Below are 25106 nucleotides of genomic sequence, written 5' to 3' on the forward strand. Positions count from 1 at the left end.
GTAATATAGAAATTAAAAACACATTGAATTTTGCAGTCTATGAAAATCATGTTGTTGTTCCTTGCTGTGTATTTCAGGGTCCACAGGGGCTGAGAGGCTATCCAGGCATGGTTGGGCGCAAAGGAGAGACGGTGAGTCATATACCAATTACAACTGCTGCTAAAGTGAAACGATGGGTTTTTCTGCATAAGGAGCACACTGCTATGTGAAAGCTTGTTTTTCATTCATGTAAAATGTTGAGCCTGAAAAGCAACGAATCGTATAAATAAAGACAATTAAAAATGAGAAGAATGTACAGTATGGAAACACCTAGTTTTTTATGTTTTTTGAGATTCTGTTTGTTTCCATGCAACAAACTTGGTCATGTTACAGTAAGATTTCCTTTAACTAATCAAATATATAAGTGTACAGACTTTATTTTCATTGAAAAATGTGCTTTACACACGTTCAGCACCTGGACAGTTCCTTTCTCCAAACATTAGGCTCAAATACTTTTGAGATTTCTTTGTTGCGACCCAGTTGCGGTGACTGGGTAGGTGATAGATAACAGTTCTAATGAGCCGCAATCCAGACGGAAAGGCATTGTGAGAGTTGAAGTATGGAATGCTAGCCATGTTGGATCAGGATTCCTTTCACCATTTATCCTACATGAATATAATGAGTTAGCATGGGTTGAGGTCAGCGCTCTATAGATTTTCCACTCCAACCAATGCAAAGCATCTCTTTATTGTGCTTTTTTTTTGTATAGAGACATTGCCATGGACCAGGTTTAGGTCTTCTAGTTCAGGTGAAGGGAAAATTTCAAAAAACATTATGCATCTCCATATTTGTGTTAACAATTTTGGTGAAGAACAACATATGGCTGGAAAAGGCTAGTCATCTTCCATATAGTATATGTATAAAATCCTCCCTGACTATTTTATGCCCCACCAGTAAACCAACCGAGCATAATACAGCATGCTACTGTGTATTACCAAAATCGTAGTACGTCCATTGAGACTGCTTTTACAATTACAAACACCACTTCAATTTCCAAGCCATCTCTGAGGACAGCTGTTTGAATTCAAATCCAACAGATTTATGTTGCATTTCGTCCCATTCTTTCATAAATCACCTTGTTTATAATGTCTCGCAGGGCCCTCAAGGTTACAAAGGTATTACTGGACCCATTGGACTCCCTGGAATCCCTGTAAGTTCAATGCTGTTAAATTCTTTTTCAATTCTCAATTGCACAAATCACATAAAGCATAAGATCTACTTTCTCTCATACAGGGGAAAGAGGGAGTTCGAGGTCCTCCAGGGGACGCTGGGGAGAAGGGTGATAAGGTAAGAACCGTTTATCTGAACTGACAAAAAGTTTTACATTTCCACATTTTAATTACTACTCATTTTTTTATAGGGTGACCAAGGCATTAGAGGACTACAGGGAGCAGTTGGGAAGAAGGGAGAAAATGTAAGAGACATTTCTGAAATTAGAATATTACCCTGTGGTCCCTTACGAGGGAAATATCAAGGTCCGTGACGTGGGGCCGCCTTCCCGTGGGCTCACCACCTGCAGGAGGGACCGTAAGGGACGGTGCTGTGAGGATTGGGCAGCAGTCGAAGGCGGGGGCCTGCTTAGACTGCTGCCCCCGCGACCCGAATTACGGATAAGCGGGAGAAAATGAAAAAAAAAAGGATGACCCTGTGGTGGATTTTCTAATGCATTTCTTTGAAAAAGAATCCTTTTTGTTATTTAGGGTCTCCCAGGTATTGATGGGAAAGATGGTAACCCTGGCATCCCAGGAATAAAGGTATCAATATAAATAATGCAAAGTTTTTGTTATGCTTAAACAATTATCATCAAAACTACACTCTCATGAAAATACGCTTGTTTTCTTGCATAGGGTGCTCAAGGCCAGAATGGAAGACCTGGTCCACCTGGCCACCAGGGGGCAGCAGTAAGTAGATTGTCAAAAAGTGTTTTTATACCACAATGATTTTTTTTTTTTTTCGTGTCACGTTAAAAAAAAAAGACTTTTTAAATCTAGAATTAGGAGATAAACGGGATTTATGTGAATTATGAGAATGAGAGTAAAATAGTAATCATTCACATCCATTTTATGGAAAACAGTGAAAGTTTCTCACAATTCTGTGATTTTTTCCCACAAAATATTCCCACTTTATTTTCACATTGCTACAATTTGATTTCCAAAATATTTTGACTTCTTCTATTGCTCCGACTTTATTCTTTTTTTTAGTTTTTTTGTTTTTTATTGGCACGAATTAGAGGCATCTTTTTTTATTATTATTTTTTATTAAGTGACTCCCATATATGCTATGTAGGTGATTAAAGGATAAACGGAATGAAATGAACTAAATGACAAGTCTTTAATGTGACTCAGAAAAACGATTTGTCTCAAAGAGTGATTCATACATTATTTAAAAGCATCATGAAATTTCTGTAGGTTATGTACAGGAAACAGAATTGAGCGGTTTACCTCTCGACCCCTTTTTGTCCGAGTCGTTCGTTCTTTTCTCACGTGTCTCCCTTAGACGCTATGAAGGTGCTTAAAGGATTAAAGGAAAGAAAAAGATTCGTTTCATTTTTATTCGTTCAAGATACGAAATCCAAGTCTCAGAGGAAAATCGATGCAGCTTATGGATAAAAAACGTCTCCGTGTTGTGACGCAGATTTGCAATTGTGCATCAGAGTTATAAATCAGCTTTATGTCCACATACCATCATCTCCTCCAACACTTACTCCACTGCGACGGGGGCAGGATCGGTCAGCACATGCCCGAGGACAGGAATTTTTACTCAGCTCACGTCGTCGCAAAGTCATTGTGTTTTTTTCTTCCCCTCTTAGCAACAATAACGAAAGCCAAAAGAAAAAGAAAAAAAAAAAAAAAAAAAGGAAATAATTAAGCTAAAGTGAAGGCATGTTTTCAGTACACTGATCCAGATTGACCCCAGTTGCCTGATTACTTTCGAATTTATACCACCTTGAAATTGCTTTCTCTCTCTTTCTGGGCAAACAATTCATCATCATCAAAAGTGACTCTTTTTTTCCTGTGACTGGGAGTAATGGAGCATGCTGGGTATTATCCAAACCATCACTGAGCTGAGCACTAGGCATAATGGAGGAGCCTTCTGACGAAGCACAAGTTATCACTCTCTCTCTCTCTCTCTCTCTCTCTCTCTCTCTCTCTCTCTCTCTCTCTCTCTCTCTCTCTCTCTCTCTCTCTCTCTCTCTCTCTCTCTCTCTCTCTCTCTCTCTCTCTCTCAGGCAATTGTGTCATGTATAAGCGATCCTCACTGAATCTCAGCTCTCACCTCTCTGACCTTTCCTTTTTTGTATGATTTTTTTTTTAGGGTTTGCCTGGAAGCCCTGGCACCAAAGGCGGTCCGGGGGTTAAGGTGACACTTTGCTACTCAATTTGTTAATTGGAGCATTTCAGCCACGACTATTTTACACATACTGCTAATGAGAACTTTTTTTTTTTAATCTCTAGGGTGAAGCAGGACCTAGAGGTTTAATAGGAACGGCCGGAGCTCCAGGTCCTCAGGTATACATTTGCGTTTATCTTCATCATTCTATTTGTCACTTATTGATTTCTCTCCTCCTGACCCGTATATTTCTTTCCAAGGGTGAACCAGGGCCACCAGGTGAAGCTGGGATGGTCGGAGTTCCTGGGCAAAAGGTTACAAGTATCTCCAACCTGCTTTCCTAATGTTTAGACTCAAGCATAAATACTGTTTCAATAAAATGAAATGATGACCGACAAAATAGTACTAAAAATACTAAGCAGTCTGATTCTACAATTTATCTTCTTCCTCAGGGTGACAGGGGTGAGAGAGGACCTGTTGGGCCTCAGGGAATTATTGGCAAGCCTGTGAGTATTTACTGAGTATTTACATTTTATACATACATTAGGTGATATCAAAAAGATTCGAGACTCGCTCTATTTACAAGAAAGTTTTTTATGGATCTACATATCCACACCTTTTTGTGGCAGCGTTCCTGCCACTTCTGGATTTTTTTTTCTCGAAGTGAGTCTGGGATTCACGGTGGATCTCAATAGTGGCAGCTACCTATGGGCTGGATCTTCATTTAGGGGTAGAGGGTAAAGTGCGCAAAATTCAAACCTAGCTAGTAGGGTGGGTGCAAAGTGAGGTCATGTTGTTTGCAGAGAGAAACTCACGTGTAAAAAGAGCTCAAAGTGATAACGCACGTGGTCAGAATAGCTCCCGATGTACACAGGACGATGTATTTCTGCACTCCGACTTAGGTCGGTGCTCCCGGTGACTTTGCATGCAGCCTTGTGCTGCCATCTGCTGGCATGTTACAATATAAGTTTTGATACGACCTCGTAAAATACAGTATATATATATATATGTACATATTAGCAAAAAATGATCCTGGCAAATAGACCTCAAAGTTTTTTTTTTATCTTTTTTTTTTTTCTATAAGGGAAATAAAGGAGAAAGAGGACCAAATGGTGTCCCAGGACCTCAAGGCCTTACTGGCACCAAAGGCGATAAGGTGAGTCGAGTGAGGTTGAATAAAATCTGATGTTGCAGTTAAATGTTATAGCCATGCAGTGGCACTATTAGCCCATGCACTCAAAAAAAGAGCTGTGCCCTGCCTTTTTTTTCTTCCACTAGAAAATGGTTCCCTAGCTTCTGCGTTATTTATGCGCTGGTTTGTCAGATTATTTGCTTTCTCAAAGATGAAATATCTGCCTATGGACACTTTAATGCTTGTTGTCCTTTTATCTGTAATATACTGGCCATTTAATGCAAGCTATTGGGCATTGGCACTGATTATTTAGAGTGGTATCCGGTTAAACAAAGACATTGTGCACAATAAAAAGCTTCTCCCTGAGCCATTACAGCTTGTGATGGATGTCCATTTCTGTACTTCTTTCTGTAGGGATTCCAAGGCAAAGTGGGACCAAAGGGAGACTTTGTGAGTAAATGTTCGAATAAATAGATGATCCAGGTTATGGCGTGTAATAAGAATCCTGTGTCGTAAAATGCATTACAACACAAAGTGAATGGAATTTATCCGTTTTTTTTTTTTTTGTAATATAGGGTGATCCAGGGGTGGAGGGACTGGCTGGAGAAAAAGGAGAAAAGGTAAAAAAGCATTCTATAGATTTTAAATTGAGATTAAGACATTTATATATTAATTTGTAATACACCAATGATCGCCTTTGTTAACAGGGTCTGTCTGGTGAACCTGGTCCTAAAGGACAGGTAAGCAAAAATGCACCTTGAGAATCATCAGTAAATACTTATGACCTTTTAACTTCCTTTGTGTTCATTTCAATGTAATTTTTAAGTTTGATTCTTAGTATATTAGTAATATTGCATTTATTCACAAATATAGGAATAATACACTATAGCTACTTTGAAATATGTACAATTTGTATTAAAAATACTTATTATATAAAATCGAAATATATATATATATATATATATATATAATCTCATTATGATCCGCATATTATATCATATCATTATATTATTATGCGCAGACAAGAACCTCATCACATTTTTTTTTTTGTTTTGTTATTTACCAGTGCTTTTTCTGATGTTATTTATATCCTAGAATAAATATACATCATCATCATCATCATCATCAACATCATCATCTTCTTTTTCATCTTCTTCTTTTTTATTTATTTTATACTTGAAATAAGGCACATGTTCACCAAAGGGAGTGCATGTTTACCTGAGGGCTAGTGAACCTCACACAATCACACACAATATGATCAGAAATACAATATATATTTCTTTTAATTAGGATTATATGTAAATTAAATGAAACAGATGGAGGGGAAAATACATTATCTGGACAATGTTTGTGGACATCTGATCATAAGATTCAGAATCCTATGCTAGGACCCCATTTGATTTAAGGTTATTATAACCCACATACTATATATAAGCTTTTATTATATAACATAAAGCTTCCAATTTGAGAAAATGTTCTACTGGATTATTGAGATTTGTGGTCTTCATATTCACCCCAAAGGTGTTTAATAGGGTTATGGAGCTTTATAGCAGGAGATCCCTTGTAAAGTATCTTCATGGACTGGAAAAGTCAGGCGTCCCAATACTTTTGCCGTATAGTGTATGTCTACAGTAAGTTGTAACCATATAAAAAGTTGTATCAAAGGTTACAATCGAATTATAAGTACATGCACCACAAATCAATAAATTCCCACGACAAGTGCACTTAGGATACAATACGTTACGGGCAACATCAAAGCAAATTGTACTTGTGTAATTGTACATAATTACAATATAAGCAATATATGAGTGCTGGCGCAAATTGATTTGGGGATACAACACATGCAGTCATAAATAAAATAATCAACTCTGAAGCGATGTAATCGCATTGTTACCACTTTAATCCCCAAATGTTTGTTCGCCTTCTGCTATAATAATGTCTACTGTTATGTTACAGTTTGTAAACAGTCAATCCATCACTTACTTGCTTCTTTGCTCCGCCTTGAAGGTAATTAGCTAACCAAATACAGCTTATTATAAAGCACTGAAACCAGGGGGCTCCTTCCAAGACTCCGCCCTCAAGTCACAAACCACACCCCCCGCTACCATAGTTGGTTCTTTCGACAATTTACGTGAGACAGTTGCTACAAAATTGCACAAAATTTAGATTCGAGAATTCAATTTGCGATTCATTCTATAGATCTGAAATATCAATCCATAGAGATACACAAGAACAATCTAGAAGATCTTTTCTTACATGCAATCTTTCTCTTGTTCTTTCGCTGACAGCAAGGAGTGAGGGGTGATCAAGGACACAATGGGCCTACAGGCGATCCCGGAAAACCGGGAGACCAGGGTCCTTCAGGTCTTCCTGGACCTCGAGGCCTCCATGGAGTGCGAGGTGCGCCGGGTATGCCAGGAATACAGGGACCAGCTGTGAGTATCCGTCGCCCATCACAGTGTAATTTGGCATCGCAGCCCTCGCAGAGAGATTTAATTCCAGCCCGAGTAAATAGGACTGCACAATCACAATATGATCAGAAATACAATTTCCTTATATATACTGTGTATAAATATATATATATATTTGCAGTTAGAATAACCGTGCTTTAAGAAGACAAACCGGTGTGTATTTTGTGTTATGAGGCAGAGTCTGTGGTAAAAGAGCACAATATACTTTGCCATTTTGACACCAAACATGGAGCTGAATATTACCTTTATATACCCTATAATGCTAAATATATCCTTATCAAAATGTTCAAGATTGAAAAGGCAGACTGCATTTGCAGCAGGAAAGGTTTACTACAGCTTCAGCCAAAAAATAAATCTTAATAAACAATTTGGCCCTCAACCCCTGATCTAAAGCAATGAACAATAAAAACAAATCCATGTTGTTTGTAGTATAATGTATTTATATCATTATAAAAAATACAATAGCTGATTTCAGCCAAAGCAACATCATTCATGCTTTCCCAGACCACCAGAACCCAGACCACTCAAACTGTAGAGTCCATTATATGATATAATATACAAACCAAAGTATTGGGACATACTGCTCCAGCACTGCTTATTTGTCACTATGGGCCCTTGAGCAAGGCCCTTAAACCTCAACTGCTTAGTTATAAGTCACTCTGGATAAAGGCATATGTACAAATTGTAAATGATTTTCATATGCATTTAATACTCTGTGTGTAAAAATGTTTTTTTTTTTTTTTATAAAAATAATAGACTTTAATAGAATAATAGACTTTTGCATTCATTGGCATCATTGAATTCCATGAAAATTTCGACAGACCCAAGCAAATTCCTACAGTAACTATCCTTCGGCTCTGCATATATCCCTCTCAACCTCGTTTCCTCTTTCTAGGGTCGTGATACCTCTGATCAGCACATCATCGAAGTGGTCTTGAAGATGCTGCAGGGTGAGTACCATCGTTAAAAAAACAAACAAAAAAAACCACACCACACGTAACACCAACTGCGATCTGGACGTATAAAAGACAGCAGCTGGAACGTGTGCTGCTAAATCCATGCTTTGTATCCATAGAAATGAACTAACGCGAAAAACCCATCACTCCCGAGGGACATCTCGGCTGCCGAACAGCATGAATAGTGCCGACCGCAGCAATTTTTTTCCGCCTTTATTTAGGTTTGATGCCTTTTTCCCCCTGCTTTATTCCTCCCTCGTTCTCTCCTTTTCAGTTTACCCAGCGTTTGTATGCTTGTCCTATTTTGTTCGAGATGACCATGACTGACTCATGATAACTCTTGTGTTAGCCCTTATCATTTCAAAAGTAATCCTGCCTTTGAATTGCCATCCCACACACGCACACAATTTTGAGGCGGAACAACAAACAGCTTGTGAAAAGAAGAAGATGCCATCTTTCCTGCAGTGAGGATGATTAGATTTGGCCACTGAGACCTTTTGGCAGAGTGTGTGTGCTGTAACACCTGGTCAGCTTAACATTATCTTAACATTACTGCATTGGCCAAAATAACCAATTTGCATTTATTTTTAAACAATAATAAAGAAAATACAAGATTATATTTACGCCCAATTTGCTTTTTTAATAGCCTTCACTCTTCTGGGAAGATGTTCCACTAGATTCTGGAGAATTGTGCTCTTTCGGCTGTTAATACTCCATATATATTTATATACTACCCCAATTCTGAAGAAGTTGGCAGTGTAAAAACAGAATGCAATGATTTGCAAATCTCATAAACCCATATTTTATTCCCAATAGAACATAGAAAACAAATAAAATGTTAAAAACATTAAATAAAAAAAAAGCTCATTTTGACTTTGATGGCTGCACCAAGTCTCAAAAAAGTTTGGACAATTAAAAATTGTATCCTAGCAGGGCAGAGTCTCTCTAATAGAAAAGATGGGTGGAGCTTCACCAATCTACAAAAGAAAAAAAAAAAAATTGCAAAAAAACCCAAAAACAACAGTTTAAAAAGCTTATCATTTACAGTAAATCTTCTTCTTCTGGCTGCTCCCTTCAGAGGGCGCCACAGCAGATCATCCGTCTCCATACTACTCTGTGCTCTACATCTGTTTCTTTCAAACCAACCACCTCCAAGTCTTCCTCCACCACATCCATAAACCTCCTCTTTTGTCTTCCGCTTTTTCTCCATCATCCTCCTACTGATATACCCCATGTCCCTCCTCTGCACATGTCCAAACCATCTCAATCTCACCTTCCTCACCTTGTCTCCAAAATGTCCTACATGTGCTGGTCCTCTAATTAACTAATTTCTAATCCTGTCCATCGTCGTCACTTCAAACGAACATATCAACATCTTCAGCTCTTCTACCTCCAGCTACACCTCCTGTCTTTTACTCAATGCCACTGTCTCTAAACCATACAACATCTCAGGTCTCACCACAGTCCTATAAACTTTTTATCACAAATCACTCCTGCTATCACTCTTCTCCACCCACTCCACCCTGCCTGCACTCTTTTCTTCACTTCTTAAACATTTACAGTAAATAATATCATCAAAACTTTAAAAGAATCTGGAGAAATCCAGATGGCGAAAGTCGTTATCATTGAATCAATTATGTCATGATTCTGTAATGAAAGTCATCGCATGGGCTTTTTAACACCTCAAGAACACATTGTCTGTGAACACATTTTGCCATGTCATCAGGCTAAATCTCTAGCATGCAAAGATGAAGGTATGCGTAAACATGATCCTTTTTCACTTTGCCTTAGCAGATGTTAAACAAGCTTTTTCCCAGAGACGATGGCGCCATTTCTGGATCATGTTTTGCAACTTGACAATCTAAACTAATCCAATCTAATCTTAAAATCAGACCATAGGACCATGAGGTGAATATACAGAGATCACATATACTATTATTACATAGTATTGTAAAAAGAGGCAAGGCAAGAGACCAGGGGTCGAATGTGGACGGGGCATTAATGAGCCCAAATCTCCACTAGCACACTTCCAAATCTAGAGGAACATCTTTCCAGAAGAGTGGAGGTTATGAGAAGAGCAAATGGGATTAAATGTGGAATAGGATGCTTGGAAAGCACTTTCCGATCTTATGGTTAGGTGTCCACAAGCGTTATTTATCAAGAAACGGATTATACAGTGATGGATTTCGCAGCAATTATTGCTCAGGAGTGCTTGTTAGTTTTATATACTGCACTAAGTCCTTGCACTAAATGCATGTATAAGCCACTGACCTCACTGTCCACTCTGTTATTCCTCCCAGAAAGGTTAGCTGCTCTGGCAGTGAGCGCTAAAAGGGGAGTGTTAGGAGGAGCCGGAGTAATGGGACCCCCAGGCCCTCCAGGACCTCCCGGACCTCCAGGTCCTCAGGGAGCCCATGGCATTACTGGTGCCCGAGGCATTCCTGGCATAATTGGAGCTGCAGGCCAAATTGGAAACACCGGCTTTAAAGGTAAAGACTTTTTTTAAGACTAATGTTGTGAGTAGCTTTTGGAAATCATGTTGAGGAACAACCGTAAGATTTATGAATTGGAGAACCATAAATTGGAATCGGATTATAATGAATATCAACAGTCCGCTACAGTAGCGCAGGACTAAATGCCACAAATTCTGCAGTTGAAGTACTCAAGTGTTCATTGAACAAGTATTAAAATATTCTACTGTTACTTCAGTGAAATTTTTCAAGGGTTCCCAATGAGTGTGTTTCCTCTCTAGTTTTTTTTTACCTCATACTATTTGCTGCTATACAAATAAAATGAATTTGAATGAATAGTATGTTTGTTATAAATGTATAAAGGAGGACATCCCAATGCTGAGATCATGGTGGAACACATTCTCATTCTTATGTATGTTCTGTATCTTTTAGGAAAGATAGGTGCAAAGGGAGAAAGAGGAGACCCTGGTCACCCTCATCCTGGTCCAGCAGGGCCACCTGGCCTTCCAGGTACATTTTATGAAGGGAGAAAGATTTATTTATCAAGCATTACTGGGGGAAATGGAGCCGCCACACCTTTATGTCACATATGCATGCTTTCTATTAGATCATTCCAAATTTCCATAATGCATGAAAAAGTGCTTTTTTCAGGACAAGGCTCAGGTTTATATATTAAGTCGACTGAACATCCTGTTCTTCCTCAGGTCCTCCTGGTCTGGATGGAATTGCACGTGATGGCAAGCCAGGAGAAAGAGGGCCACAGGGTGCAGCGGGTCAACCAGGCTATCCCGGAAAAGCAGGCCCTCCAGGCCTCCCTGGCTTCTGTGAAATGGCAGCATGCCTGGCAGCCTCGGCTTACACTTCCCCACGACTGCAGGAAGCCGGCACAGTCAAGGGCCCGTCCACTTAACGCCTTCGAATCATCAGAGAGACACGCAGCCCTTCCTTTCATGGGACATCAGCATGTTGGAATGATCCTGATTGACTGACTTTGCAGTTTAGTCTGACATTTTGCCCAGTGTGTGTGTGTGTGTGTGTGTGTGTGTGTGTGTGTGTGTGTGTGTGTGTGTGTGTGTGTGTGTGTGTGCGATTGTGTGTGCATAAACGAGTGGTGACTAGGATCCATCAAAACAGTAATCTAGGCTCGGCGGCGTCCCACCACGAGTGCAACGAGATGTGAAAAGGTCATCATTAGGGACATCCGGATGACGACTTCTTCTCAGTGATTGAAATCCAATCCAAAGCTGATGTTTGTTTTTGGTAGTAGAATTCAAAGATTTTTTCTGTGATTTGATAAAACAGGGCAAAGAATTTAAAAGGGTTGACTGATAATAATGATGATAATAATAATAATAATCATAAAACCCATAAGAATAGTGTTTAATTTTGTAACTTATTGTTAATTACCTCATGGAAAAGCCTTCAAGCTCGTAGTTGCTATGTACATTACGCCCCCTCTGTATTAGCCTAGAAATAAAACAACCTATTCCACACTTTACTCATCCAACCAGTACTGTAAATTCTTTGTAAATGATAATGCAATTGTTTTTTTTTCTTTTGTACTAATACCAAAAACGAGTGGGTTTGCAATATGGACAAATTATAATCTATAGACGAAGCATTCAGAAGATCTGGTTATTTATCTGTAAACTCTTTTCATGGTCCGTTTCGAAACAATAAAGAGGAACCTTTTGTAAGACTGAATGTTCTTCCGCATCTTGTGAAAGTCTGAAAGCAGAAAGAACACAAAGGGCATGGCCTCAGCTGCATTTCTTTTTCCTTTGCGCTTCAAAAAAAAAAAAAAAAAAAAAAAAAAAGGAAATTCTTTCTGGAGAGAGAAAAAAAAATAAACAAAATGCATTCATTTAGACGTGCAGCCTTATTTCATGGTGGAAAACAAATGACTTTAATCGTATTAAAAAAAGAGTAGGTGCTTCAGGGAGTGTGTGTGTTATGTGTGGGTTATGATGAGTCTTGGTGCATGCAGACAATATAAATAAAAAAAAAAAAAAAGCAAATATGTATATACTGTGTGTATATATATATATATATATATATATATATATATATATATATATATATATATATATATATATAAATTAATTAATTAATTAATTAATTAATGCTAGTGTGGAGGTCCAACACGCAGTAGTAAGTGGCTTTTGTGTCCTATTACTGATAATCAACGCACATGTCGTGGATCAGTCCAGAGGCCATTAATCAAGATTGCAGACAACAGTGTTAGTGCGCACATGGAACAGCCTGTGGTGCTGAAGATTTTTTGTGAGCGAAAGCGTCTAACTTGTGGAGCTCCGAAAAAGACTCGATGAGACGCTTAGCAGTAAAACATTCGAATGGTGTTTCGACGATACCGGTTGTAGTGGTTCCCTGGTGATGAACGAAGCAGGATATATATATATATATATATGCATCTGTAAACAAGGGTCCCTGGTGGTCTAGTGATTAGGATGCGCTGCTCTCACCGCTGCGGCCCGGGTTCGATCCCCGGTCAGGAAACCAACCCCAGTGTTAGGGGGGTTGCGTTAGGAAGGGCATCCAGCGTAAAACATGCCAAATCAAACATGCGGAGGATCCGCTGTGGCGACCCCTAATGGGAGAAGCTGAAAGAAAGTATTTTTATTTATATGCATCTGTGAACAAAGCCTGCTCCATGAATATAAGCTGTACATGGTTTGGAGTGGAAGATCTTTAATGGCCTGCTATTGAGCTTTGATCTCAACCCTATTGAACACCTTATTGAATGAATTGGATGCTCACTCCAAAATCTTGTGGAACACCTTTTTTAGAAGAATTGACAGAAGAGAAAACGAAGACTAAATGTAAAATTGGGTTGTCAAAAAGAAGCACATACCAATCTTACGGTCAATGTTTTTCCAATGAGTGCATGTTTATATCTATAATTCATTAGAAATTGATGTCAAATATAAAAGGTATTTATATATTATAAAGAATAATTCAATTATTAGTGATAAAAAAATTATTTTTATGTGTCGGAAAGGGAAGCATCGTTTTCTCTTTTTTTTTTTTTCTTCTTAAGCGCTTCACCTTTCAAGCCGGAGAGGGAACTTCTCCAGAACTTTCTCCAACCCCCCCCGCACTGATCAATAAACATTACTGCTTGAATGGCGACTGTTGGCATTTCAATGAACAAATCCATAGCAATCTGCTTTAAAAAAAGAACTTTATTGCCATTCCTAGTTTTCTTTAAAAAGAAAAAAAAGTTGCACACAAACACATGAACGACACAAATGGATCTATACGTAATGGTGGCAATTTTTTTTCCATTAAATTGCTTCTTTTTTTTTTTTTTTCTATTATAAAGCATATAACAAAAATAAAAGGACAAACAGCCATTTACTGTCAATCAAAAGACGTACGGTCCCAATAATGTACTCCTGAATTTCAGTCAAATTCTCGTTTTTTTGACAGAATCGCGACGTCGCCGTTAGCACCGATGACGCAAAGGACGCGTTCATAAATGCACTGTGCGGGAATCTGTTTGGGAAGTTTGGAAGCAAACAACAAACAAAATGAACAAACAAAAAAAAAGATTTGCTTTTTCGTTGAAGTTTGAAAGAAGCCGTAAAACCGTTCATACAAGCGGATTGTGTTTTGCATAAAGAGGAGGATGTGGTCCTTAGTGGTTACGGCATTGGACTTTGGCCGGGATTTCGAATCCCAGCCGCACAAAGCTTACCACTTCTGGGCCCCTGAGCAAGGCCCTTAACCCTATAGCTGCTCAGCTGGATGGATGAGATAAATGTAAGTCGCTCTGGATAAGGGCTTCTCCCAAATGATGTAAATGTAGTGCATCTTTTAAGTCCCAGGTTTGAGAGAATCTGACAAACCATCCACAACACACACACACACACACACACACACACACACACACATTCCAGAACTCTTGTATTTCTGTACTGACTCACACACGACATTTATTTATTTTTTGTACTAAATAAAAAAACTAAACCGATTTTCTTTAGACATGTAACTACACACTTGATGACATCTGCCTATTCGATATACAGATTGGAAAACACACACACACACACACACACACACACACACACACACACACACACACACACACACACGTATTGCGAAGGTCTGACAGAAAGAATAAAGTGCTGATGGTGAAATTCTCTCATTGAAGCCTGGATGACACGTAAGTCATTAAGCAAACAAATCTTTATCCAGAAGAAAAAATTGACATGGTTTTACCCCCAAAAAAGTGGTTGACTATGTCAAAAAAAATGTTTATATATTTATTCAAGTTTGTAAAGAGATCTAAAAAAGGCGGGAGGTCTGGAATGCCGATGTACAAGGTCGTGGTGAGAGAGAGACATAAAACTCAAATAAATATGACACTTTCTTTCTGCAATACGAACTTCAATTGATATAAATTCCACCAATTTACAAATAAACAAATTTTTTGCAAATTTTTGTGCAGTGCTATTAAAAAAAATAACACAATATCCGAGCTGTCAATCTGAGCGACCGGAACGCTGACGCCAATCTATTTAAAATGATCAATAAAAAAAAAAAAAAAAAAAAGGAAAAAAAAAAAAAAAGCCATTACATATAAATATTAATATGTACAACACAAGGCTTTGAAGGAAACAGGAATAATTATATCTCAGGTTGTGCCTTTACATCAAGCTACATTATATAATCTTAGGAGAATGGAGGAACAAAAAAAATATACGATTCAAAACGATTCCTTTTTTTTAATTTTCGGAGGTGATGTAAAATTCAGCAGCTGCCATGAAAAACACGACGGAAACCCGGCTTTACAAAAGGATTTTGCTATTGAAAAAAAAAACTCGAGCTGGTTCCACATTGTGTGTTGGGTAAAATGGGTAATGGGTAGTGTTGCGACAAAACTGTTGAAAGCGAAAGCTCTCTGGAGAGAAGTAGAAAAACTGTGAATTTTGTGTATTTTTTCCGGGCTGAACAGTGTAAAATCAGCTAAAAGGTTGAACCTACTGAGACAAACTCCATCATAACCAATGAACTGAGGGATCATGTGTTTAAAGAAGTAAAGTCCTGAAGTGAGAACTCTATTAGCTTAGCATTTTTTTGTCGTAAACTATCGGGTAAAGCGAAAGTTTGAAATCGGACACAGACACTAGTATTAGTTTTGCAAAGGGAAATCATTTTTGTGGGATTTAAAAACCAATCTGGTCCAGCCATGACTATATTAAACTCCATTAGAACTTTAGCTCAACTGGTTCCCCATAAACCATTTTCGATTTGGTTTTGTTGATCTTTGGCTCTTGTCTATTTGGTTATTTTTGTACCCTCCCCTTTTCTCTCCTCACTCACTTAAACTCTAGTACATGGGCCCTTTAAATTGCGGCCCCTTGGGGCTGTAATCAACAGGTCCACTCATGCAGTCGGATGGATGGCAACGCCCATCTTTGCCCTTTGCTCCACTAGGTCCTTGTGGTCCGGGAATACCAGGGATGCCCTGTTGACCTACAGGGCCTGGTGCGCCCGTTTTCCCATAACCAGGAGGTCCAGGAACACCTAAATCGAGAAAAACAAAGCGGGATTGAATCAAAAAGAGAAGCCCACAATGACATGATTTGGCGGAAATTTGCTGAAATCAGCAGTTTCTTTGTAACATGACAAGCGTCAATAATTTTGTCTTATTAACAAAGTTCTGAACAGCTGTTACAAACTTACCTCATAACTTTCTACAATATCGTATGGATTAAATGCGCTAAAATCATCTGCTCTATGATTTTATTGTTGAATAAGCAAACTTTAAATTCAAAAAATTGGTCCTGACGTTTGCATACTGAAAATAAAAGATGATCAGGTTCTTACCTGGAGCACCAGGAGGTCCGACGTCTCCTATCTCTCCAATGCCTTTATCTCCTTTCTCTCCCTTGGTGCCCGGAGGACCTGCAGTTGCAACCAGAATGTCAATCAGGATTCAAACACATATGACAACCTCGAAAGAAGTCTGCTCAACCTGTAGAAAAAAAAAGTGTTGAATTTACCCTGAGGGCCTACAGGTCCTTGTCTCCCTTCTCGTCCAATCTGTCCCGGACGGCCTGGTAGCCCTGGGTTTCCAGCTCTTCCTGGAGTGCCGTCTTTGCCTGGGGGTCCAGGTCTGCCTGGAGGTGCTACCATTTCCACTGGCATCTGCATGCGTGACATGTAATAGGCCATTCGCTCTGGGGAGAACAGTACAGATGAGTAAGCATTCGTCAACGACAAAATGACCTTAATTCACAAACGAAAGAAAATGCAAAACGCTGCAAGCCAAAGCGATGACATTGCCAGACTAACTACAAATTTGTTTTTTTTTCCACCATAACATTTCAACAGTCATTTCAAGGGGCTCAGTATTACTGCCAATTTTTCAACAACAATTCAATTTGTATTTGTTAGAAATCTCTCATTTGACTGACAGTTTTGTTTCAGAGCGTTTCTCAGATCAGAAATGAAGTTCTCCAAAAAATCTCCAGCATCTACAAAGCTGCTGTCTGCTGTTTCCTACATCATCAATTGTTTGTCATTTTGAGCAAAAAATATACTGGTTTTCACCTACTGGTTCAGTTTTAACTCCCAAAAATATCTAGGCAAGATGGTTAAACCAGTTGTCACAATCTAATTGTTTTAAATAGAGGTTGACCGATAGATACGTTGGATCCTACATGCAGATAACCGATTAATCAACCAGTTTTCAAAATGGATACTGGATAAAAAAAAAAAAAAAAACTAACACCACATGAAAAACAGTACTCAGTCACGAGTTTGATAAAAATTAAATAAAAATGAATATGTTAATTATATGAATAAATATTGTGGAAAATAAAAGACATGTTTTCAAACCGAAACAAAAAGTAACACTTTAAATAAATAAAAAGAGTTTCATCCGAAAAAAAAAATTTGATTGATCTGCAAAACTGATGAACTCTTCATTTAAGAAATGCACTTACTGGTTTGCAAATATTAGAAATAAATCGAGAATTGCTCTGAAGCAACTGAGAAAACTGTAATTCTAACTAACCAGAAATTGGACTCACCATCAAAGATCTTGATAACCTGCTGCCTGATGAAAGACCTGATCTCATCATAGTTGACGACAGCCTGAAAAAAGGAAAACCAAAGCTAGTTAAAAAAAAGCATGTCCTAAATTAAATCCTTACACATTTCACCTTTCACTAAGTAAGGCAAGATGTCTTACATCAGTTCCTGGTAATCCTGGTGTTCCAGGAGGCCCGGACTGCCCAGGTGTTCCAGGGCTACCCTTGTCTCCACGCGGACCTGCGGGTCCCATTAGTCCCATTCCAGAGTCTTTTGAGCTATATCCTCCTCCTCCAGGGGGCCCAGGACGTCCACGTTCTCCTGGAGGACCCCTCTGACCTGCGGATCCAGCCTCACCCTACAGGATGAAACAGACGACACACTCAGTATGCTTCAATATGTTGGTCAAAATAAAATAATCATTTTTACCATTTCCTGTGAGATCCTGTCGTTGGTTTGTTGCCTGATTGTGTTCACCTGTTTTGTGTTAGTTCTTGATTGGTCTTCTTTTTTATGTCGTTTTTCTGTGGCACAGCACAGCAGTAGTAATCCAAGCCATAATTTCTGAGGTTCCTAGTTTTGTGTTCTTGCCTATTTGTTTTTACATTTCGGAGTGATTTGCAGCTCTACCTCTGCCATGTTATTCTACATTCTATGTAACTTTTAGACCAAGCCTCGGTCTCCATAGCGTTGTAATACGTCATTTACGGCACTTTTTTAATCAGTGCATCACATGATGATTTTATGCCGCTGCACTGATGCGAATCAGTGAATCTCACCATCCCTACTGTGTATTGAAACGCGTGACACACACACACACACAAATACATACACAAACATATATACACACCTTCTGTCCGTGTTGACCAGGTTCTCCTGGAAGACCTGCTGCTCCCTTTCAGATTCAGACAGCAAACGAGAGAAAATCATTAGTCAGTTTGAATCTTTAGGATGCGTTGTAGACAAAAGCAGCTACTTAACAGAGAGTAGAAACAGAATAAAAGTATGACTGACATCTTTCCCCGCTGAACCATCGCTGCCTGGTTCGCCCTAAAGTACAAAATAAATCCTCACGTTAATAAAACATGGTAAGAATAAGGAGTTATTTCCTAAATAACTTCAAGTACAAACCATTTGTCCTGGATGCCCGGGGGCCCCTGGAGACCCAGGCATGCCTGGTAACCCTCTCTCTCCAGCCTCTCCCTTATCACCTTTTATACCCTGCATGTCAACACAAGAAGAGTCAGTAGGATCTTTGTAGAACCAAATATTAAATCGTTATCATGCGGGCCTATTATTAGCACGTTGGCCTGATCGCTCACCGTGCCAGGAGCTCCAGCTGGTCCTGGTGGACCTGGGGGGCCTGCGGAACCCTGCAGAGAGAATTAAACACACACTTAATAGCACATATGTTAACATTCATGCTTTTTTTTGCATTAAAAATAAAGCGAAGGAAGGCATTGTTTAAAAATTACCAGATGTCCTGGAGCACCAGGTGGTCCTTGTGGCCCTGGTGGACCAGGGTCACCCTGTGTGAATGGACCAAAGGTAAAATGAATACAAATCAGGCATATAAATCATTTAAAAAATGAAATAAGATCCTGAAACTGTTCATCAGAATTCGAAATTTAAAACCTAAACACAAGCTCAACATTGTGATTACAACCCTGGACATTTCTTCTTCGGTCCTTATTTTCTATCCCAAGATAAAAAATCAAACAATTGATCAGCCGGACGATTTATCAGGACCGAATTTTTCAGTTTTTTATTAATCGTCATCGGCCGATTGTGCTGCAAATTAGCCCAATTATTAGACCGTGTGTAAACAATCTGCGCTTGTGTAAGAGAATAGAACTCTCCCATACCAGCAGGTGGCAGTAGTCTGTATTTGGCATCCAAACAGGGAAACAGAAAAAAAGAAAGCTAGAACTGTGAATCTATTTAACAAGCAGCGTTTACGCATCATAACGTAAAAGCGTAACCGTGTAGCTTTTTTTCGTAAAGTTGCAAAAATCTAAGCAAGAATGACAACAAGTGTGTATACTACACACATGCATACAGACAGACAGACAGACAGACAGACAGACAGACAGACAGACAGACAGACAGATAGATTCCAGATTTTTATTTATAAAGAAACTGGTCCAGGTTTGAGAGGCTTCTCATCTCGAAGTCTCTGAAAAAATTAGCGTCTCGATACCGTTGGCTTGTCAAACTGAAGTGCTGCTTCACTCGCATGGCCGATCCACGCCCATGAATAAATTCTGCCTTTTAACGATCATGCCTGCTTGAATTGCCCGTCATCGAGCACTCAATTAAAACTATTATTTTAAACCTCGTAGTTAAGCTTGACAGACAGATAAATCTGAAAATCACCTCAAGTCCTGGTCTTCCAATTGCTCCGGATGGGCCTTGAGGTCCAACGTCTCCCTGTAAAATACACATTTACAGAATAAATGAAAAAAATGGGATTTTGATACTGCTATATGTTGGATATTTAACCAATTTAGTTTGTGTTAAAAAAAAGACAAAATGAATAAACTCTTTTTCTCACCTTTAGTCCTGGAAGGCCGGTATGTCCTTTTATGCCCTTGAAACCCTGCCATGAGGAAACGCACCAAATCATCAGCATGTAACATGGAGACACACACAGTGAGAACAAACCATCTGTCAAGTTCAAATCTAGTTTTTGAGAGATTTTATGTCCAGCTGTGACGTTCTGATCATCTGATGCTGACATTAAAAGATTAAATGTACATGAACGAAGAGGAAGAACTTCACACGTACCGGGATTCCCCTGGGGCCGATAGGGCCAGGTATACCCGACTCACCCTGGATAGACAGACAGACCGATAGATAGATAGATAGATAGATAGATAGATAGATAGATAGATAGATAGATAGATAGATAGATAGATAGATAGATAGATAGATAGATAGATAGATAGATAGATAGATAGATAGATAGATAGATAGATAGATAGTGTAATGGGCATACAGACAGACAAGCAGACAGACAGACAGACAGACAGACAGACAGACAGACAGACAGACAGGTAGTGTAATGAACAGACAGACAGACAGACAGACAGACAGACAGACAGACAGACAGACAGACAGTGTAATGGACAGACAGACAGACAGACAGACAGACAGACAGACAGACAGACAGACAGACAGACAGACAGATAGTGTAATGGGCATACAGACAGACAAGCAGACAGACAAGCAGACAGACAAGCAGACAGACAGACAGACAGACAGACAGACAGACAGAGAGATAGATAGATAGATAGATAGATAGATAGATAGATAGATAGATAGATAGATAGATAGATAGATAGATAGATAGATAGATAGATAGATAGATAGATAGATAGATAGATATGTAAATATAAAATTCCATTTCTAAAAAGGAAAAGACAAAAATACAAATTCTGCAATTCTGACCCTAATCCCTGGTTTGCCATCTTTCCCATCAAGTCCATCCATCCCAGGTGCACCCTAGAAAAATGGAAAGCCAAACATACATACACACACACACACACACACACACACACACACACACAAACACACACACACACACACACACAAACAAGTGCAAACAAATGACAAATTCATATTTAGTTTACAGATTCCTCCCTGGCAGGGAAATAATGGACTGTACATCTTCACTAAATGCTTCCCTGAGGAGCACCGGATATTCTCTGGAGAACACATTGCCATGTCAGCTTTCCATAGCTACAGTTTCAAAACATTACCCTGGCACCCTTACCTGCAATCCTGGAGCTCCAGGAGGTCCCGGAGGCCCCGTCGATCCCTGTGCACCCTGAAGTCCTGGACTCCCCTGGAAAAACCCGAAATAACAAGTTATTTACACACGGAAAAGAAACAGGGAATACAGCGAGATATGTGAGGACACTACTTTCTATACATCTGATCTGTAACAGTCTTTGAGTCTATACACCTTGTTCCTTTTGGTCTATTGTTTACTGTGTATGTGGAAAAAATGCAAAACATAAAATTGCTTTTCGTTTTTTCATTTACGTTGTTTAATATTAAAACTATTTCAAATAAAATCCCTGTTTGGTTTAAATAATAAATTAAATATATAAATAAAAAATAAAAGAAATCAAATTAACTTTATTGTTATATTGATTAAATGAAGTAACTGATTAAATAGGTACAAATTATGTTAATTAAATACAATGAAATAAATTTAATAATTTTTTTTTTATAGTTTGTTAGACCCATTTTGGGTAGTACAGATGTGCATACTGTATGTGTGTGTGTGTGTGTGTGTGTGTGTTTTTGCATTTAATTAAAAATTTTCTAAAGAGATGTTCTACTAATAACTGTTCTATTTATTTCACCATACTTAAGAAATGTCTGCATTTTAAAAAACCCAAATAGATTAGAATTTATTTGTTCAATTTCCTCACATATATTCACAAATAAATTAATTCCTTCCATCTTTCATTCATTAATTCGTTCATTCCTTCAAAATGCTGAATTGTCAGGAATTTCTCCTTTTTTAGAGATGCTGCAGAAAAACCCCGCAAAAGAACCCATATCTGATGTAAAATCGTTTTCTATGACAGAAAATGGCAGCGATTTTGCTCAGTCGCAGAACAAAATCGTGTTTTAATACGTTCGTGATGGAACAGGGATTTTAATATAAAAGTTGCGACTTGCCTGATCTGCTTTTGGTCCTTGAGGTCCGACGGGACCAATTTTTCCTGGGCTTCCGGGAGGTCCCTAGACAAAAAAAATTCCTGTTAGACTTGGGGGGGGGGGGAACCATAAATAGGCAAACCAATGAAAAATAAAACACATTCGAGCAATGCATGTTTACTTGCTGTCCTGGAAATCCGGGTGGTCCTGGGAAACCCTATAAAACCGATACAAAACAATTGAAAAGAATAGAAACGGTCATGATAATCGATCCTGGGATTGATTTGAAGTGCTGATAATTGTGGCTGAGAAATAGTTTAAGCAAACTTACCTGATCTCCCTTTGGTCCTAAGGGTCCTGACATTCCTATTTCTCCTTTGGCACCCTGAAGCACACAAGCGTCTTTAAATGGAGCTTAAATAATTGCAGTATATATGAGCACATAAACCTGTACTGATGTGATACACCATTTTCGGATAATGTTTTCTTACAGCTAAGCCTTGCGTTCCCTGATGACCCGGGAATCCCGGTGGTCCCTGAAAAGCAGAAAGACAAATGACCAGCGTATTCTCCAGTGAAGAATTCCACAGCAGCTCTGATACTGTCCATGTCCCTACACTATATGGACATGTTTTGTGATTCCGTATAGTTTCCTGGTATAATGATCTACACTATTCTGCAAAGACGTTCCTGTAGATATTAAAGATATATGGCGATTCGATTAGCCACTTAGTAAAGTCAGGTAGGTGAGGTGAAGAGGCCAGGGGGGGTTCAAGAGAACATTCTAGAACATTATAACAGGTTAATGCAAACCATTTCAACATGGATCAACATAGAGTTAAAATTGTGCACTTGGGGGAAAAAAAAACAGGTGTCTCAATATACATTCTAAGGTATTTCTTGATCGATGGAAGGAGTCTTCAGTTCCAGTGCTTCATAAATGCCAGAAAGTGTCTTCAGGCACCAAAAAAAAAGTATTTTTATGATTTTTATTTATTTTAATTAAAACTTCTGAACTCCTAAGTAACATAGTTATATTGTAGTCGAAATGTAACAACAAATAGATAAAAAATATTAATGCTGTGGGTGGATTAAGAGGAATAAACCTGCTCAGGAAGTGCCTTAATTAGTAATAAATAGATTTTCTGGTGATACCGTTATTAATCCAGCTACCAGTGGCTATTAAATGTTGTGGGATAACAAGTGACAAAGAAAAAAAAAATGTTCTCACCGATTCTCCTTTCTGCCCCACGGTGCCTGGGTTGCCTCGTTCTCCTTTGAGTCCCTAAAGCAGTGTATGTATATAAGACCATGTTATTCAGCTTATCGAACAGTTTGAATCAATGGCAACTCGCCTATAGTGATAAGTATTAAAGCCCGTTTCTATGGAAGCCGTTTCCGCCACTGATAAAAAAAAAAAAAAAAAAGGTCATTGCGATTATTAAGGTTATTATGAGAACTGTGAGAAAAAAAATCCGATTTCCGAGGAAAAACGTCCAAATTGCGAGATATGACACTTTCTGGAAAAGCACCATGCAGTAGAAAACCACAAGATTACTGGAGGTACCATTTTATTATAAACAGAAATTTGTATGCAATCAGGAAATTTTCCTTATGATAAGGTGAAAGTGTCGCAAACGAGTTACAAACGCGCTCGTATTCCACAATCGCCTTTTTTTTGCAATTCAGAATTTTTTCTTTATATCGCACAATTCTGAGAAACAAATTTCAGAATTGCCAATTTGTATCACACAATTGTGAAAATAACCTTTTTTTTTTCAGTGGTGGAAACGGGCTTCCATACACTTCCTCCACATAAAAAACAAAAAAAACTAAAGTTTGCCTGATTTTCTGGCAATTCCGACGTTATTTCTCGAAAATCCGACTTTATTTATGCTAATTCCGACATTATTTCGATAAATTGCTCCTGTCTGCTATGTACTTGCATGGCATAGCAACATTGAAGCTAGGGCAGAAGTGATACTGATACTGTCTTTCATGCTTCTTCTTGGTTGTTAAAAATGAACTCTGAATCGGCAGAAAAAAAAGTCGGAATTTTTTTTGCGTGGCGGAAACAGGGTTGTTAATAAACAGAAAAATATGGACATCTGCAAATTATGGCATCTAGTAACATTTAGAGTCAGTTCTGAAGTACAGTGGGTACGGAAAGTTTTCAGACCCTGTTAAATTTTTCACTCTTTGTTATATTGCAGCCATTTGCTAAAATCATTTAAGTTCATTTCTTTTCCTCATGAATGTACACATAGCACCCCATACTGACAGAAAAACACAGAATTGTTGACCTTTTTGCAGATTTATTAAAAAAGAAAAACTGAAATATCACATGGTCCTAAGTATTCAGACCCTTTGCTGTGACACTCATATATTTAACTCAGGTGCTCTCCATTTCTTCTGATCATCCTTGAGATGGTTCTACACCTTCATTTGAGTCCAGAAATTTTTGATTATACTGATTGGACTTGATTAGGAAAGCCACACACCTGTTTATATAAGACCTTACAGATCACAATGCATGTCAGAGCAAATGAGAATCATTAAGGTCAAAGGAACTGCCTGAAGAGCTCAGAGACAGAATTGTGGCAAGGCACAGATCTGGCCAAGGTTCCAAAAATTTTTTTGCTGCACTTAAGGTTCCTATGAGCACAGTGGCCTCCATAATCCTCAAATGGAAGACGTTTGGGACGACCAGAACCATTCCTAGAGCTGGCCGACCGGCCAAACTGAGCTATCGGGGGAGAAGAGCCTTGGTGAGAGAGGTAAAGAAGAACCCAAAGATCACTGTGGCTGAGCTCCAGAGATGCAGTCGGGAGATGGGAGAAAGTTGTAGAAAGTCAACCATCACTGCAGCAGCCCTTCACCAGTGAGGCTTTATAGCAGAGTGGCCCGACGAAAGCCTCTCCTCAGTGCAGGACACATGGAAAACCCGCATGGAGTTCTCCAAGATGGTGAG

The 25106-nt window shown here is 38.8% G+C and overlaps 2 protein-coding genes across 5 annotated transcripts in view; one reads left to right on the forward strand and one right to left on the reverse strand.

Moving 5' to 3' along the window:
• Nucleotides 1-12096, forward strand: part of col9a2 (procollagen, type IX, alpha 2) — a 28358-nt gene extending 16262 nt beyond the window's left edge. Inside the window, exons 14-32 of the mRNA XM_083543291.1 lie at nucleotides 78-131; nucleotides 1136-1189; nucleotides 1273-1326; nucleotides 1400-1453; nucleotides 1740-1793; nucleotides 1887-1940; nucleotides 3355-3399; nucleotides 3495-3548; nucleotides 3630-3683; nucleotides 3822-3875; nucleotides 4454-4525; nucleotides 4916-4951; nucleotides 5077-5121; nucleotides 5209-5241; nucleotides 6790-6936; nucleotides 7868-7922; nucleotides 10229-10417; nucleotides 10832-10909; nucleotides 11104-12096. Coding sequence (XP_083399417.1) covers nucleotides 78-131; nucleotides 1136-1189; nucleotides 1273-1326; nucleotides 1400-1453; nucleotides 1740-1793; nucleotides 1887-1940; nucleotides 3355-3399; nucleotides 3495-3548; nucleotides 3630-3683; nucleotides 3822-3875; nucleotides 4454-4525; nucleotides 4916-4951; nucleotides 5077-5121; nucleotides 5209-5241; nucleotides 6790-6936; nucleotides 7868-7922; nucleotides 10229-10417; nucleotides 10832-10909; nucleotides 11104-11309 — 1392 coding nt within the window. The 3' untranslated portion in view covers nucleotides 11310-12096. The remainder of the gene's footprint in view (nucleotides 1-77; nucleotides 132-1135; nucleotides 1190-1272; nucleotides 1327-1399; nucleotides 1454-1739; nucleotides 1794-1886; nucleotides 1941-3354; nucleotides 3400-3494; nucleotides 3549-3629; nucleotides 3684-3821; nucleotides 3876-4453; nucleotides 4526-4915; nucleotides 4952-5076; nucleotides 5122-5208; nucleotides 5242-6789; nucleotides 6937-7867; nucleotides 7923-10228; nucleotides 10418-10831; nucleotides 10910-11103) is intronic.
• A 1486-nt stretch (nucleotides 12097-13582) lies between these two features.
• col16a1 (collagen, type XVI, alpha 1) overlaps nucleotides 13583-25106 on the reverse strand; it is a 102421-nt gene continuing 90897 nt past the window's right edge. For all 4 annotated transcript variants that reach the window (XM_083543199.1, XM_083543197.1, XM_083543198.1 and 1 more), the window contains 20 exons: nucleotides 23367-23420; nucleotides 22627-22671; nucleotides 22467-22520; nucleotides 22317-22352; nucleotides 22157-22219; nucleotides 21237-21308; nucleotides 20912-20965; nucleotides 20249-20293; nucleotides 20016-20060; nucleotides 19838-19891; nucleotides 18937-18990; nucleotides 18784-18834; nucleotides 18593-18682; nucleotides 18476-18511; nucleotides 18312-18356; nucleotides 17622-17819; nucleotides 17461-17524; nucleotides 16429-16605; nucleotides 16253-16330; nucleotides 13583-15949 (listed from right to left, as the gene is read on the reverse strand). In XM_083543199.1, the coding sequence (XP_083399325.1) occupies nucleotides 15753-15949; nucleotides 16253-16330; nucleotides 16429-16605; nucleotides 17461-17524; nucleotides 17622-17819; nucleotides 18312-18356; nucleotides 18476-18511; nucleotides 18593-18682; nucleotides 18784-18834; nucleotides 18937-18990; nucleotides 19838-19891; nucleotides 20016-20060; nucleotides 20249-20293; nucleotides 20912-20965; nucleotides 21237-21308; nucleotides 22157-22219; nucleotides 22317-22352; nucleotides 22467-22520; nucleotides 22627-22671; nucleotides 23367-23420 (1512 nt within the window). In that variant the 3' untranslated portion in view covers nucleotides 13583-15752. The remainder of the gene's footprint in view (nucleotides 15950-16252; nucleotides 16331-16428; nucleotides 16606-17460; nucleotides 17525-17621; nucleotides 17820-18311; nucleotides 18357-18475; nucleotides 18512-18592; nucleotides 18683-18783; nucleotides 18835-18936; nucleotides 18991-19837; nucleotides 19892-20015; nucleotides 20061-20248; nucleotides 20294-20911; nucleotides 20966-21236; nucleotides 21309-22156; nucleotides 22220-22316; nucleotides 22353-22466; nucleotides 22521-22626; nucleotides 22672-23366; nucleotides 23421-25106) is intronic.

This window comes from Silurus aristotelis (genome assembly GCF_946808225.1).
Source record: "Silurus aristotelis genome assembly, chromosome: 6".
Classification (NCBI taxonomy): Eukaryota; Metazoa; Chordata; class Actinopteri; order Siluriformes; family Siluridae; genus Silurus; species Silurus aristotelis.